At 42.2% G+C, this 15143-nt stretch overlaps 2 protein-coding genes across 2 annotated transcripts in view; one reads left to right on the top strand and one right to left on the bottom strand.

Annotated features, from left to right (window-relative positions):
• Nucleotides 1-973: 973 nt before the first annotated feature.
• rfk (riboflavin kinase) lies at nt 974-5105 on the top strand. Its single transcript, XM_029510957.1, has 4 exons — nt 974-1515; nt 2253-2404; nt 2708-2810; nt 2948-5105. Exons 1-4 carry the CDS (start codon nt 1434-1436, stop codon nt 3109-3111), a joined length of 501 nt encoding a protein of 166 aa, XP_029366817.1. The 5' UTR covers nt 974-1433; the 3' UTR covers nt 3112-5105.
• Nucleotides 5106-5268: 163 nt separating this feature from the next.
• LOC115048437 (proprotein convertase subtilisin/kexin type 5-like) overlaps nt 5269-15143 on the bottom strand; it is a 65079-nt gene continuing 55204 nt past the window's right edge. Inside the window, exons 25-37 of the mRNA XM_029509885.1 lie at nt 11320-11380; nt 11079-11224; nt 10702-10908; nt 10386-10469; nt 10006-10192; nt 9696-9910; nt 9013-9255; nt 8656-8889; nt 8357-8537; nt 8051-8268; nt 7461-7561; nt 7085-7292; nt 5269-6756 (exon numbers count right to left, since the gene is read on the bottom strand). Of these exons, the coding sequence (XP_029365745.1) occupies nt 6341-6756; nt 7085-7292; nt 7461-7561; nt 8051-8268; nt 8357-8537; nt 8656-8889; nt 9013-9255; nt 9696-9910; nt 10006-10192; nt 10386-10469; nt 10702-10908; nt 11079-11224; nt 11320-11380 (2501 nt within the window). The 3' untranslated portion in view covers nt 5269-6340. The remainder of the gene's footprint in view (nt 6757-7084; nt 7293-7460; nt 7562-8050; nt 8269-8356; nt 8538-8655; nt 8890-9012; nt 9256-9695; nt 9911-10005; nt 10193-10385; nt 10470-10701; nt 10909-11078; nt 11225-11319; nt 11381-15143) is intronic.

Below are 15143 nucleotides of genomic sequence, written 5' to 3'. Positions count from 1 at the left end.
AGGCTAATGGAGGTTAGCATTAGAGCTGTCCAGTTAGCTTACGTTACAAGCTAACGGCCCTGTCTCTTACCTTGACGTTTCTCGTCTTTTTAAAAAATATTTGTATAGAAAATTTCTTCACCCTTTATTTTCTTATTCTTCTTTCTTTTCCTTTCCTTTCCGGGGGGGGCTCGGTGTGGGGAGGGTTACAATTAGGAAGAAAACAAGTAAGAAGCAGCTTATGTAACTCAAATGTTACATATTATATATGTATATATTATAATAATATTACAAATATTAAACAAATCATCTCAGCAGGTGATTCGTTGACTGTTTTACTGGTCTAGTCTGTGGACGCGTCCTGTCTCTGGTCTGGTCTCGGTCAGTTCCTGGAGGGGAGCCGTCACCGGCCTAGGTCCTGGGGGGGCGCCATATCTGCATTAGCATATCTCCATTTCTCGCAACCAATTAACTCCGTAGACACGTTCATTGCAGTTATATTACATACATACATCATGTACATCACTTAACCCCGTTACATTGCATCATATATTCACATACCCTACCCTAGTTGTTGTATACATTTGCGCCATTTCACCATCTCACATTTACGTCACCTGACCTATCTGTGATGACGTGCTCACCCAGAGTGGGCTGGGATTGGCTCCAGCACCCCACGTGACCCGGAAACGACTAACTCGTGTAGGTGATCGGCAGTGCGGTTTACTTAACAGCTAGCTGGCATCCATTTACACAAAGATTGACAATGAATGGCCCAACAAATGCATTCTCAATTTATTTTGTTATATAATAAATAGCATACCAGTAACCTAAAACATTGGCTTGTTCCATTTCGCTTTCCGTACACCCAGCTGTGTTTCTATTTGCGTTTCTTCCTTAAGTACGCACGGTAACTTAGCAACTACGCACGACTCAGCAGTAAATCGGCGTAAAGGGGAACAGGAACTTGGGGGAATCGGTTAACACACCGGCCGGCCTTCGTCACGCGGTCGATGACGTCAGCTGTGGCGTTTAGGACGCAGAGCAGAAACACATGTAACATCAGTGACTGTCGGCGACAACCAGCCTCCATTCACACCGTCACACCGAGACTTTGGACCCAGAAGACCCCGCGTCCAGAGTCCCCAAGTCCTGAACCACCAACCGATCCGGTCTGGATCTTTCCAGGGACGGGCTGCGTTTGAAGCTAATAGTCTTTTAGCCTAGCTAGCGCAGTCGGTTGAATTGTTACAAACGCAGTTTAAGTGATTCAAATTGAACTTTATTCAACTCGGACAAACTGCTCACACGACCGAAGCTCCGGATCAAAAACCAGGACGGACTTTGAGCTGCTTCAGTTCAGCCAGCTGTCACAAAGGTGCTAGCCGACGACACAGCGCTGCTCCCTTGGGTCGAGGTCACTCTGTCGGACGGCTGATCGTTACCGAAAAACTATGAGAAGTCTCCCTTTTTTCTGCCGGGGAGAGGTGATCAGAGGCTTCGGGAGAGGCAGCAAAGAGCTGGGGATCCCCACGGGTGAGCTCTCTCTCAGCCATTAATCTGTGTATATATCTATATGTCTATAGATATATAGAGGGTCTATCCAGCCTGACCTGATGTGAACAGGTACCTGTTCCCCGGTTGTACCCATCGGTTGGTTGTACCCCTTCTCATCAGGTCAGGAAGGGTAGAGCCGGTTAGTTTAATTCATCAGTTTCCGTTTTTACGCAACACAATGAACGTCACGGTTTTTGAGGAAGTTGTGTAATTGAACTTGACAGAGAAAGCGTTGATGTTTACAGATGATGTACGCAGATCTGCCCTCGGCACGACCGAAGCATGAACCTCCTGTTCTGATAAATAAGATCATAGTGGGTCGGGCATTAAGACATTTGGTGTTTGGGAGGTGGACGCTCAGCACAAGTGCCTGAAATTAGCAGTCCTTCATTAATCAGACTAGTTCTGACTGACACATAATTTACAACCGCTCTAGTTATCCATGTTAAACAGGTACAGATCAGCTGATTTACCCTACCTAAAGGTGAGCAGATGATTGAGAGTATGATTAAGAGTAAATCCAAACTTTTTTCGCCAAAAGTGTCAGTTTTTCAGAATGATTTGATTTTTCAGATGATTTTTCTAACCATGCATGGCTTCAGACAGTGAAGATGTTTTCCTTGTGAAGGGTGAGAACTTGGAGAAAGTTAATTTTTCACAATCCGTCATATGCTGATCATTTTCTTTCCATCGTCCTGTCTCTGTCCCATCCCCAGCCAACTTCCCTGACTCTGTGGTGGAAAATCTGCCTTCAGATATCAACACAGGAATCTACTATGGCTGGGCCTGCGTAGGTAATGGGGATGTCCACAAGATGGTGATGAGCATTGGCTGGAACCCTTACTACAAAAATACCAAGAAGTCCATGGTAAGGAGAAGAAATGTGCCACTGACTTCAATCTACTTGGTCATTAATTAAAAATAAATGCAGTGGTAAATCCATTTAAGAGAGTGGTATTGGACTGCTGCCATATTAATTGTTTATCTCAATTGATACTATATTTCACTGAAAAGAAAATGTTTCTGGATTCCCTATAATATGGTTTCTCAGTTTTCAAGAATAATAAGCAGGAAAAGAAGAGAAGAACATTGAGGTGGCATTGAGGATGACATTTGTTTAATTAGTTTAAAAAAAAAACTGTAAATATATAGATTTAGTTTTTTCTTCTAGGAGACCCATGTGATTCACAGTTTCAACGAGGACTTTTATGGGGAGATCCTCAGTGTTGTAATGGTCGGCTACATCCGACCAGAGAGGAGCTACACCTCACTTGGTATGACACTTCTCTCTCTCTCTTTCACACCCACCATTTGATCTCATTAAATTTCCTCCTTGTCCTGTTTCCTTTTTTCCTAAAACCTTTATATTCTTGATTCTAATTCTTCCACGTCCTCCCCTCTGTCTGAACAGAAGCCCTCATTGCTGCCATCAACAATGATATTGAGGAGGCCAAGGTCAAGCTGGAGCTGCCAGAGCATCTCAAACTGAGAGACAGTAACTTCTTCACCAGATTTTCTTCAGACCTGCCCTCCACCACAGCATCTTCGTCACAGACTATTATGAATGGTCACTGACAGCTGGCTGTGACTGCTTCATTTCAAGCAGACACATACACTATTCTGCATACACAAAGGTTTGCGTATTTGTACTCATTAAAATGCGCAGCTTCAATTTGAGATCTCTCAGCTGTCACCATGGCTGCCGATTGACATAAGCATAAAAATGCATCCTTTTTTTCTGTCAGCGTTACTGTCTTTAAAGAGTTTTTTTTTTTTGTTTGTATATTTTTTACTTTTACTTCTTCTATTGGTTCAGCTGCAGTCTGCTGTATGCAGCTCCTGAATATCACTGCTCCTGCTGTATGTTTTGTTAAGAGGAGAAGGTGATTACATTTACATATAGATCTCAGGATGAGGGTAACCAGAAAACACACCTTAAAACAGCTTTGTGTGAATATTAGAAATGGCACTAATGTAAACCATAAACTCAGCTCTGTGAGCGCTGTCTAGCCAGCTTTGTAAATATATCATCTCCACAATCCTTTTTCTGTTGGGATTTGTTTCTCCGTCAGATGGTTAGCGTGACAGTGTGGGCATTATTATCTGTAACAAAAACATGAGTTACACTGTTAGTTGACCATATGCAACAATGTGACTAAATGCAGGCATCAGGGTGAAAAACCTGGAATTAAATAATGAAATCTAAATATACTAATAAGTATCCCCTCTTTGTTCTTTTATTTTCTCTGGGAGAAAGTGTATTTCCAGTATGACCCTGTCTCGTTCTATTTGTCACTGCCCTGAAAATGAATGACTATTACATTGAACCAGATTCTGGATTTGGGCTTTGGGCATAAAGAAAAATCGAAATGCTTGTTAACTGGAATCACTGTATAAGAAGCAGGAGCTATTAAATTAATGAAATGCGTACAAAATGTTTTAGCAGTCCTTTTGTCCAGTAGTCTCCATGGGTTTGTTACAGATAGTAACCATACTGGGTGAGATAAAATGAACAGGAATGCTCTGTTATTTATAGATTTAGACTATACTAATGTGACAGAATAATTATGCAGAAGTCTGAACCGAAAGATCTACAAATGCTTACAATTCTTCATATCTATATAGGCATATAAAAATCACATTTATTTATTTGATTGGAAATATTAGGAATATATTATAAGGAATATATACGTTTTCACAAAAACTACTCCAAACATTTGACTGTTATTTGGATCCCTGTAAATAATTGTTTATTAATAATTACTAGTATGAGTCCAGCTTTGTTTTTGATTCAGTATTTTATTATTTAGTTTATTATAATTGGTATTTAGGAGTGGGAGATAAGAAATGAATGTCGACATTAATCATGCAACAGCTGCCGTGACCTTGTGTCAGTGTAGCTGTTGTACCAGACCCTCCTCCGCACTCAGTCTGATCATCTTGTACGTTTGATTTTTGAATCACTTTACTGTCGTCAAAAAGAACCTGTAACCTGTAAGCAATGTTTCACTGCATTATGCTGACTGATTCCCAGCTACATGAAGTTTTGTTGAAATTGTATTCTATACAGTATAAGTCATGATGTTCATCAGCTAAAGTACTTAGTCTAAAGAAATCTCACTCTATCTATGAGTTACACCGTGTTACATTGTCAGACTGATGAATGATTAATCTGTATGTAGGAAACTTTCAGGGTCAAATGTTTTCCAGGCTGTTGCAAGTACTTCTAGTTTACACACAGACCAGGGTTACTACATGTAGAGTCAGATATTCAAGAGTTATGTTTTTGTTCTTGTAATTTATATAATTTAATCAAATAAATAATATGATTACAATAAATTTCATGGTTCATACCTCACGTATAAGGTAATGGAAATGCAATTTATGTTCAAAAAGCATAATTTGTTATTGTCCTGTATCGGCTTCTGAAACTGCACGCAGATACAAATGTTACTATCAGATTAAAACAAAAAATGTATATGTTAATATCACAGTTAAAATTCTATTATTTACTCCTTAAAACAATTTTGTCATCAAATACTAACACAACAAATACAAATACACTAATACTAAAAATGAATAAAATCTCTCAGAGGGCTGAATTACTGACTCTTTTTTTTTTTTTTTTGCAATATAATATTAGTATGGAAATCGTGTTTACAGACATCAAGCCAATGTCTACCCAGCACGTGTGAAGGAAGGACACAGGCAGATGTATATTTGTTCAGTATAGCCTAAGATAAGAGACTGGACTGAACCAGTTCTGCCGGGGTTTCATTGTAAAGGTTAGTTTCAGAGGAGGAGGAGTGTCCTCATAGTCTGAGAGAATATTGATTATTAAATTGACCTGTGGATCACAAACAAGTTCAATTCAGAACAAATATGTCAAAAAACATTTCCAATTTGTCTACATTACTTATTAGTAGTCACAACAGCACGTCTGCAGATTAGTTCTTAACACATTAACAAATAGATCAGAATCCAATTTAACTGTGAAACAATGAGCTGGACGACAGATTCCAGAGAAAAATACCAAATAAACCAGCTCTTCACACTTGCTGCTATTATCTCTGTGAGAAGATACAAGCCAGTGAAGTCAAAACATTAAGGTGAACTAGAAGAAGATATTGTAAGGAAAGCGTCACTTCTCCCCCAGACTTCTGGCCTGTTGTCAGTGGGCATGAATTCTAACTACTACGCTTTTATCACTGCTTAAGACTGTCTTCAAGAAACATCATCAGATCCTGCACACTATGCATTTATTTTGAAAACATATAAAAACAAAATGTGTGCAACTCCCCCTGACGTTTGTGACTTAATTAATCCAGCTGTTCTTATCGTATATCTGTCACACAAACCCCATAAAAAATAAAAAATACAAACAAAAAAATGATGTAGAGAGAAAAAAATAGATTAATTTACTAAACCACCAGAATCTGTACAGGAATGTTATTAATTGCATATGTCCAATATATGTATGTATATATGTATAAGTCCAAATCAGTTTTTGGGAGCTTCTTCTGAGGCTCAGTGCTTTACAAACATCGGCATGTCATAATAATAATAATGAAAATATTGTGATGAAACCCTGGCAGGTGAGGGGGCTGGGCTGCTTTATATCATGATGAAATACAATCCTGACAAAAAAGAGGATATAATATTGTAAATATAAGAAACAGCCAGCACAAACATGATCAGAAATGTCAAACTACAGTCCCTGATCTGATCCTCCAGCCATTGTGTTTTAGACAAACAAAACCAAATCCCACATTCAGTATATATTCTTAAGGACGACGCTTCGTATTCACCTGTATGAGTAGCTCTCATCATCGTACTCTAACTCAATGTCATCCTCATCCAAGAGTCCATACTTAAACTTGTGATACATTGTCCCATCTTGTCCCATGATGATGACAACATCATCATCTTCATCTTCATCATCCTCTCCTCCAATGATCCGGTCACTGTACTCACTATATGAGGAGGTGTTGGGCTGTGAAGCGATGCTGCCATTGGTTTCCACTTTCTCGTAGCCCCCAGCTTTGATTTGAGGTGTGATGGCAAGGGTTTTAGGTCGGGCACTGAGGAAAACGAACACGCCTCCGCCCACAAAGAGAACAAGTAGAACGCAAGTAGTGACGAAGAGTCTGGCGGTGCGGCCTTGAGCCTCCAAATCCTTAGCTTCTCCCAACACAAAGTTTACACCCATGATGCATTCATCTGAGCAGATACAGCACAATTAGATCGGACCAACGCCATCTGTATACTGGGTTTGTTCCTGATTAATGTGCCTTTCACAGGATGCCACTTTGAATGAAACACGGTCTTGTCTGTGAGGACTGCAGGGTAAACGTCTCGGATACTTCCCAGTAAAAGGATTATTCTAAATCACTGAAAACTTTGTTTGGCAGGAGGAAAAAACTCATGTATACACAACAGGAACACTGTTAAGTAGCTCAATTCCGGACAGCCATTCTAAATGTCAGATGCCCTGAAGACTGTGCCTGATGAATCACACGCACGAACACTGATATTTAACTGAATTTACCTTCAGATGCATTGCAGTCACAGCACTCCCAGGGTATGGGCTTATTGCGGTGTGCCTCAATTCCACAGCAGCTCAGGCAGCGGCCATCATCGGACAGGATCCGGGTGGCCGGACACACGGTACAGTTCCACTGGCCGGGACCTCGGCAGTCCACGCAGGATGAGTCACATGGCCGGCAGTTTGGTTCATCACTCTTGGACTCAGAGGCCTGCAGCAACACAAGTGCCTCAACAGTACACAAGTGTCTTACACATGTACCTCAACATGACCGTAATGAACAGCAGCTGCAGCTTTGATTTGTTCTGGGCATGACATGTTTCTTTGTTTGTTTTTATTGTAAATGATGTAACACAGTGTCTGCGTGTCTGCATGTTACCTGTGAAGCAGCGTAGAAGCCGACATGACACTTAGATTCACAGAAACCGTTCATAAAAATGAAGCCTTCATAACAGGACCGACACAGCAGAGCGCCATTACCTGGAGGAGGAGACACAGAGACAGGAAGTGGCTGAGCCAACCAGTCAAATTTCATTACGCATCCTGTCTGTGTGAAGTGTGTGTTTGTGTTTATGAATTCGACAACAGTGAAATGAAAACTCTTTTCCAACAAAATTGAGTGACTTCATCCTGAAGTCTAACTGAACGTGTTTGATCCAAATGTAAAAGATTTCCTTTCCTGGCGACAGACAGATCACCGGCATATCAAAAGACAGCAGAATTATGTCTGCATGCGAAAGGCAAAAATGTACAAATAACATATTTTATTGGTGACACATCTGTGACTTGAGTTCAGCTCAGTTTGTATAGACCTCTGCAAAGTCATTTTGTTTTTTTCCCCCTTATCTCCTGTCAGCTTTCAACTGTACTCACTAATAAACATGTTAAACAAAAAAAACCTCCCAAAGAATGGACAAAAACAACAAACATAAAGAACAGCTAAATGAACAGAAGCCAAGATGCCATTACCACTGCATGTCTTGCACGTTGGATGACACATGTGACAGCTCTTGGACCAAGTGTCCTCATAGTAGTTTGGAGGACAACTCTGCAGACATTGTCCTCTTTGTCTCAAATACACATAGCCTCCCCGACAGCTCAGACAGTTTCTGTTGCCCTGGCCTGCACAGCGTCTGCAGGACGGGTCACAGTGCTCACAAACCATGGTGGCAGTGTTGCCGAAGTGACTGAAAAGAAGAGGGGGCATTGGTTTGGTCTATGGTGATGAAAAAAGGCAAGAACGATATATTTCTAAAAAAGTGTCTGTCTTCTCACCTCTCTGGACAGGTTTCCACACAGCTCTTGCCCTGTTTGAAGAATCCCGGCTGGCAGGTGAGGCACTGAACGCTGTGAGGGCCAACACACGACTGACAGCTGAAGTGACACTGCTCGCACACACGCTCATCCTTGCCTTCAGGATAGTAGCCCAAAGGACACTCCCGAACACACGTGCTGTCTGATGAACAGAGATAAAGTAAAAAAGCACACAAATAACGTGACATAAGAAGCACTGCATATGATAAAGCTTAGTCTGAAATATGTTCTATGAACTGTGGTTTGGTTTGATTATTTACTCAGCAGGAGAAGTGGCTCTTTGCAGCTGAGGCAGTCGTCTTTGGCCGGCCCAGAACACTGATCACAGAGTCTTTGACACTGTTGGCACTCCCCATTCTGGTCCACGTATGAGTGCAGAGAGCAGCGATTGATCCACTCACATTGTCCGTTTGCATTTCTACGCCTGCTGGGTTCACAGCTGATACAGGATGAAGGCTCTGGGCCCGAGCAGGTCAAACAGGACCTGGAACAATCTGGGAACATAAGAAGCGTTCGCACAGCCAAGTAGAACGGTGGGAAAAGTTGAAGATCAATCCTGTAATGGTTCCAACTTTTTATAGTAGTTCCACATCACTTCAGGTTTCCAACTCACTTACCTTTACATTCTTTGTTTGTCTTATCGTAGTAAGTTCGGACGGGACACTCAGCAAGACACTCGCCATTATGAAGGATAGCTTTGTGGCTGTGACAGCCTTCACAGTCATCAAAGTCGGGTCCATCACATGAGGCGCAATCGGCATGGCAACGCACACACTCCTGTTGCAACTCATTAGCAAAGTAGCCGTCAGGACAGTCATCCACACATTTATCCTGATGGAGGAAGTAGGAAGCGGCACACTCTGGGAGAGAGATACATGAACAGTAAAGCAAGATAAGAAAGGAAACACACTATTGTGTGTGTGCATCTTTTGCAGAAGAGCACATTTTGAAAGCAGGGAAATCTAGGTCAGTTAGAAAAAAAAACAAAGCTTTTCTAATTATTGCTATACTCTATGAAGCATAATTTTAAAATATAAAATTTTTATCAATTGACTTTAAAAATTAATTTGTATGAATATTTAAAGTCTTTTTTTATTAATAGTTTTTTTCTTGCTCTGGCTGTGACACTCTCATGATGAGTGAAATGAATGAATAAAAACTGGGGTTTCTCTTGGTCGGCACTAATTTCCTATTTCTCCTTTTATCCTCTTTTCACATTGACAGCAACATTAAGTTTAACACAAAAATTGTAAATTGTAAATCATGCAACGTCTAACAGTGCTCCACAGAGAGCTCTCACTTTCACAGAGGCCGTCCTGGTTGCATTTGCTGCAGTACGCTGGACATTGGCGGCATTCTGTCTCTGAGGTATGGTAACCGTCTGGACAGTGTGACCTGCAGGAGTGCTCCATCAGGAAGTAATGACTCTGACAGCTCAGACAGTGGGAGGCGTTTCCCTGGCAGGATGCACACTCTGAAAAACACGGCTGGCATTTGCCACCTTCAGGAAACCCTCTGGAAAAGAGGCAGCGAGAGGAGAGAACAAAGTGAATCCGATATGTTATGAAGATGTGTGGTCATGTGCCAGAAAAGAGGAAAGATGACCGCACCTCTGACACTCCACCACACACACTCCATCCTGCAGGTAAAGCCCCCTGCTACAGCTGTGGCACGTCTGGGCGTCCAGGCACAAGATACAGCCTTTGGAACAGTCGTCACACTGGCTCGATGACTTGTTGGCAAACGTACCAAATGGACAATGAGACACGCACGTCTGTTGAGCAGTCAAAAATCGACCTGAAGATGAACAGATACATCAAACCGCTGATTACAGAAACGGCTGAAGGACTCTAAGGTTATCAGAAGGAAATAGCACTTTGGATTAGATTCCTCGCACTGTGTAAACCAGCGAGGACCAGTTCTAACATTTCACAGTTTCAGAGCCTTTCAGGAGTAATTCTACTGCCGCACACAGACAGAATTTGTTCACCTGAGTGGCAGCTCGTGCAACCCTCCTTTCCTGCCACAGAGCAGGTTCTACAGGTGGAGTGGCACAGCTCACATTCACTATTACCTGACAGCAGAGAGAAAACAGAAAGGGGTGAGTGATATAAAAGAGCGGATTAAATTATCAAACAAACTCCAAGGAAGTAAGATGTGATGAAATACAATGTATTTCTGAGTAACTAACAATAGAAAAACATATCTCGCTGCAAACACACTTCACACTTCACAGGCAGACTTCCGCAGCACTACTGCTGCTTCATGATGTGTTAGCATTGTGCTAAAATGAGCATTTTTCATACTGTTTCTGAAGTGTTTTTCAGGGCAGAGAGTCATTTTTCTTCCCTCCAAACACTTCCCATGGTCCAGAAAGAATCCATCCTCACAAGAATCGCAATCATCATATTGTGGACCTCCGCAGGTACGACAGGCTCGGTTACATGGCTCACATTCCCGGCTCTCCTCATCCACAAAGAAACCTTCTTTACAGTGATCCACGCACTCTCCATCTGGACAGCATAACATCAAATATAACAGAAATGATTTGCCATCGTAGATGGAGGCTTGTGAGCATGAGGGGTGAAAATATTGTGTGCAGGCATTCAAAAATATGAGGGTAAGATGGAAGAATGTCCCACAGCACGGCCCAGTCCAGTGTGATGAAGGAATCAGGATTTACCAAAGACAAAGAATCCATCTTGACACCAATAGCACTGGGACTTGTCACAGATTCCACAATGTTTGTCTTCACACGGCGCACACACCATGGTGTCGTCTGAACTATAGGTCCGATCCGGACAGGACTGATGACAGTCTGAGCCCATCCTGCCAGACAAACAGAGGGATGGATAGTGTCAATATTTGGACCAGTGACTGAGAGGATGCCACTCAGGGAAACAGTCTCAACTGAGGAAACTTACTGGTAGAAACCGTCTTCACATTTGAGGCAGATGGTTTCGTGGTCCTGCTCTCCTGGATGCTCTGTAGGACAGAACAGGAGGCGAAAGAAATCTTGAGGTTGTAGCTTTCATGCTTTTTGTGAGCTACATACACATGATAATGGAACTGTTAGCAGAAGAGTTTATGCATGTTTAAAATCACATTTTACAGCATAACACTGTGTGCTCCCAAAGGCAGTAGATTTCAACTAACAGTTACTTTGAACACCAGCAGGAGGCACTCTGGCAACACACAACAACTGCGTCCAGGTCAGTGTGGGTCTGAATGGAGCCTTCAGATTACGCATATGAGTGTGACCAGCCAGGTAACAAACAAATCCAACAACACACCACCATCAAACAGATGGCAAAGTCAAAGACTCTGAGGAAGTTATTTCTGGCTGTTAGTTTGACTCATCTTAAAGACGTCAGAGGCCAGATGCTGCTGATGTTGTGGTGTCCTGTGTTGGTGTTGTGTATGCATGTGTGTGTTTGCGCTGCAGGTGTGATTTTGCTGAGTGAGCAAAAAACTAACAATGAGTGACACATTCTATGAAACCTAATTTATACCATATTTTCTGTTTACTTTTTTTTCTTCATAGATATTTTTTGTTGTTGGAAGCTGCAGAATATATGCATTGTATTAATAAGCAATTCAGATGTGTGTGAGAGAAAATTGTTGTAAACAGAGAAAAAGTCTTGTTTTTGATTTTTTGGCTAATTATTTCCTGCTGTCCATCCAACTGGTGACTGAGGAAGAGCCACGCTGTCATCCCCTGGTCCAACCATGTCAAAAGAGGACAGAGGGAGCAAGGAGAGAGAGGGGGTCAGACAGGAAGCAGAAAAAGAGGGAAAGAGAGGGAGAGAGAGAGGCGAAGAGGGAGGGAGGGGTGGTTGTAGCGGAGACACAGAGAGGAAAATAACTTCTAAAAAAGCCCCTTCTGCAGACTTTCCCCTGGGACATACATCCTCTCCAAAAAAGCCTCCATCGACCCCCACAACCCCATTCCTCCCTCCATCTCCTTCCAGCACCCACAACTTAACACTGCACTGGTTTGCACTTCAATGCTGTCGACAAGCCACTACCTGTGAAAGCAATTACTCATACAGAGCGAGACTGGGAGAAAGGGGAGGTGGGAGGGACAGAGGTATAGAACAAGACAGAGGGAGTGAGGAGCCGGAAATCATGCCCTGAGGCTGTGTCTATGTGAGGAGAGAAAATAGCGCCCGCATAAATATTAACTGTGAAAGAAGGGTGGGGGGGGGTTTCAACAGAATTTAAACTGGCATATGTATCCTGAAGTATGCACTTGTGGAATGTGCAAGCACACACACATTTACAGCCTACATGCACTCACAAGCTACAGATTACATATCAGACATGTGCATGTGTATGAAATCACGTAAAAGTATGATTAGCACTTAGCACTACAAAAAATACATCTGATATCTGGAAAAGAGTGAGTATGGATACATTTTTGCTATCAGATCAAACAATCACTTTAGGGAGAGACGGCTATATAGTGCATTTATCAAGATGGGTTTAGGAGCTGGATTGTAGAGCATAAAAACAGCTGAGCACTGAGGATAAGAGGAGCTTTAATGTGCCAAGAGTGTCTGAGCAGAAGGAGTCCAGGTCCACAGTGAAGGAGCTGTAGGATTACTGCTCTGCTGAAGCCTTGGATGGTTAATGAAAAGTTATCGTGGACAGAGATGGTAAAAAGAAAAAGACATTTAACAACCCTCTTCAATGAAACCAAAGCCAGAACTGGTGGCGTTCACAGAAAACCTTAAGGGAGATCTGAGATGTGACAGCAGCAGAGTCCAGTAATGGGACAGAGGAAGCCATGTGTCGAAGAGGGCATACATAATGAAGTTTTTCAGCTCAGCTAAAACTTCACTTCTGGTGATTTCATCAGTCTGAAAGAGCTACACAGGACATGTGTCAGCACCATCTCCAGGACCAAGACCAAAACATGATTCATACAAATATGAAATATTTTCAAACCCTGGTTCGTGAGGATAGTTTGAAATGTACAAACTTCCATTTAATGATTAATTGGCGCAGTTACAGGAAAGATGATTTTAAAAGAGAAAGAAGTAATTGAAAGGAGAAGACAGGACGATGCTGCTGTGTCTTATCACATACAGGCTGGTGAGCAAAGTGATCGAGCTCACACAAACATGCAAATACAGACAGACACACAGGCGCACTGTTAAATTCAGTCTTAAAGGTATAGTTTACCCAAAATGGAAATAAAATTCAAGACCTCAGAGGGATTGTTTGGCTCTCTCTTGAGTAACTTGTGTGTTTGTCATTTCCCTGTTAGTATTTTCATACACCTTATAAAAGATGACAGAATTTCGCTGTAAACTCTACTTATGTAAATCCTGATTCTGATTTAAGATCTACACCAAAAACAACCTCACAATGTTCTCATATTACTGTAAGTGTCTACAAAAGGCTTTTAATGGTGTTTGAAATGCATGACACACAATGTAAGCATGCAAACAAACATATCAGATGCCACTCGCAGACACCACATGCTATTTAAGCTTCGCTTTTGCCCGAAGTGTTGCGTCAAAGCGACAGTTGCCTGACTTGTTTAGGTTGGAGAATCGTGATCAGTGAGACCTAGCGGCTAACAGGGAGGCTGTGGTGAGAGTGAGAGTGAAGAAAGATATTCCACCCAGAATGCGTAATCACATAATAACAGCCCGTCTCCACCTCAGACGGGTTCAGTACAATAACATCTTACCATGGTGCCGGTAATCATCTCTGAGAGAGGGAAGTGCTTTTGTCTTTATGTGACTTGTACTGACAAGGTGAGCTGGAAGAGCACACGGAGTGAGTTTTAGACAGGACTTTTTTCACAGTTCTGATGAAAAAAAGTAACAAATACTGCTTAAAATGTCACTGAGAAGTTTGGAGGTTGGCAGCAGACATATAGTTACTGACAGAACTAACCCAGGAGAGGAACACCTCATCTGTAACCCTGCGAATTATGTCTGAGTCTGCCATCTCTGAAATTTCAGGCATTTTTTTCTGTGCAGAAGATCATAAACCTTCCTTCAGCAAAAGACAGAAGGATATTCTGAACGAAGTATCCACGGGTTACTTCTTCAAGATGTCCTAATTACTTAACAAACATGAAGATTATTGGAGAAAACATTGCAGTTGCATTTTAATAACTTTCATTTGTCTTCTACTGCTTATCCGTTTCCTGGTCACGGGCGGTGTTGGAGCCAATCCCAGCTCACACTGGGTGAGGGCAGGGTACTGGCTGGACTGGTCACCAGTCCATCAAAGGGCCAACAACCACTCACACTCAGACCTACAGACAATTTAGAGTCACCAGTTAACCCAAACATGATGTCTTTGGATGGTGGGAGGATCTACGAACTCACGAAGGCACAGGGAGAACATGCCAACTCCGCAGAGAAAGGCCCCAGGCCTGGGAACCGAACCCACGACCTTCTTATTGTGGGGCACTAACCACTGTGGCGCGTTGCTGCCTAGCAGATTGGATCCAGAGGCACCGCGCAGTGGTGGAATTCCAACCCATGCCTATAAAGAGACTGGAGCCTTAAGCCAGCGCCCTGGACCGCTCGGCCACACTACTAAACACACTTTCACTCAGTGGAACATGCTGACAGGAATCATGTGTCAGCTTCCCAAGAATCTGACTGTATATCTAAAACAATAAGCTATTGTGACAACAGTAAATGCCGCACCATGTATGTTTTACTTGTAGTATTAAGTGCCACAGAGCTTCAGTATATAGATGCTGCTGAAGCTATAATTG

Source organism: Echeneis naucrates, chromosome 9 (assembly GCF_900963305.1).
Source record: "Echeneis naucrates chromosome 9, fEcheNa1.1, whole genome shotgun sequence".
NCBI classification, from domain to species: Eukaryota; Metazoa; Chordata; class Actinopteri; order Carangiformes; family Echeneidae; genus Echeneis; species Echeneis naucrates.
The sequence above is the reverse complement of the archived record's forward strand: the minus strand, read 5'-3'. Positions and strand labels throughout refer to the sequence as shown.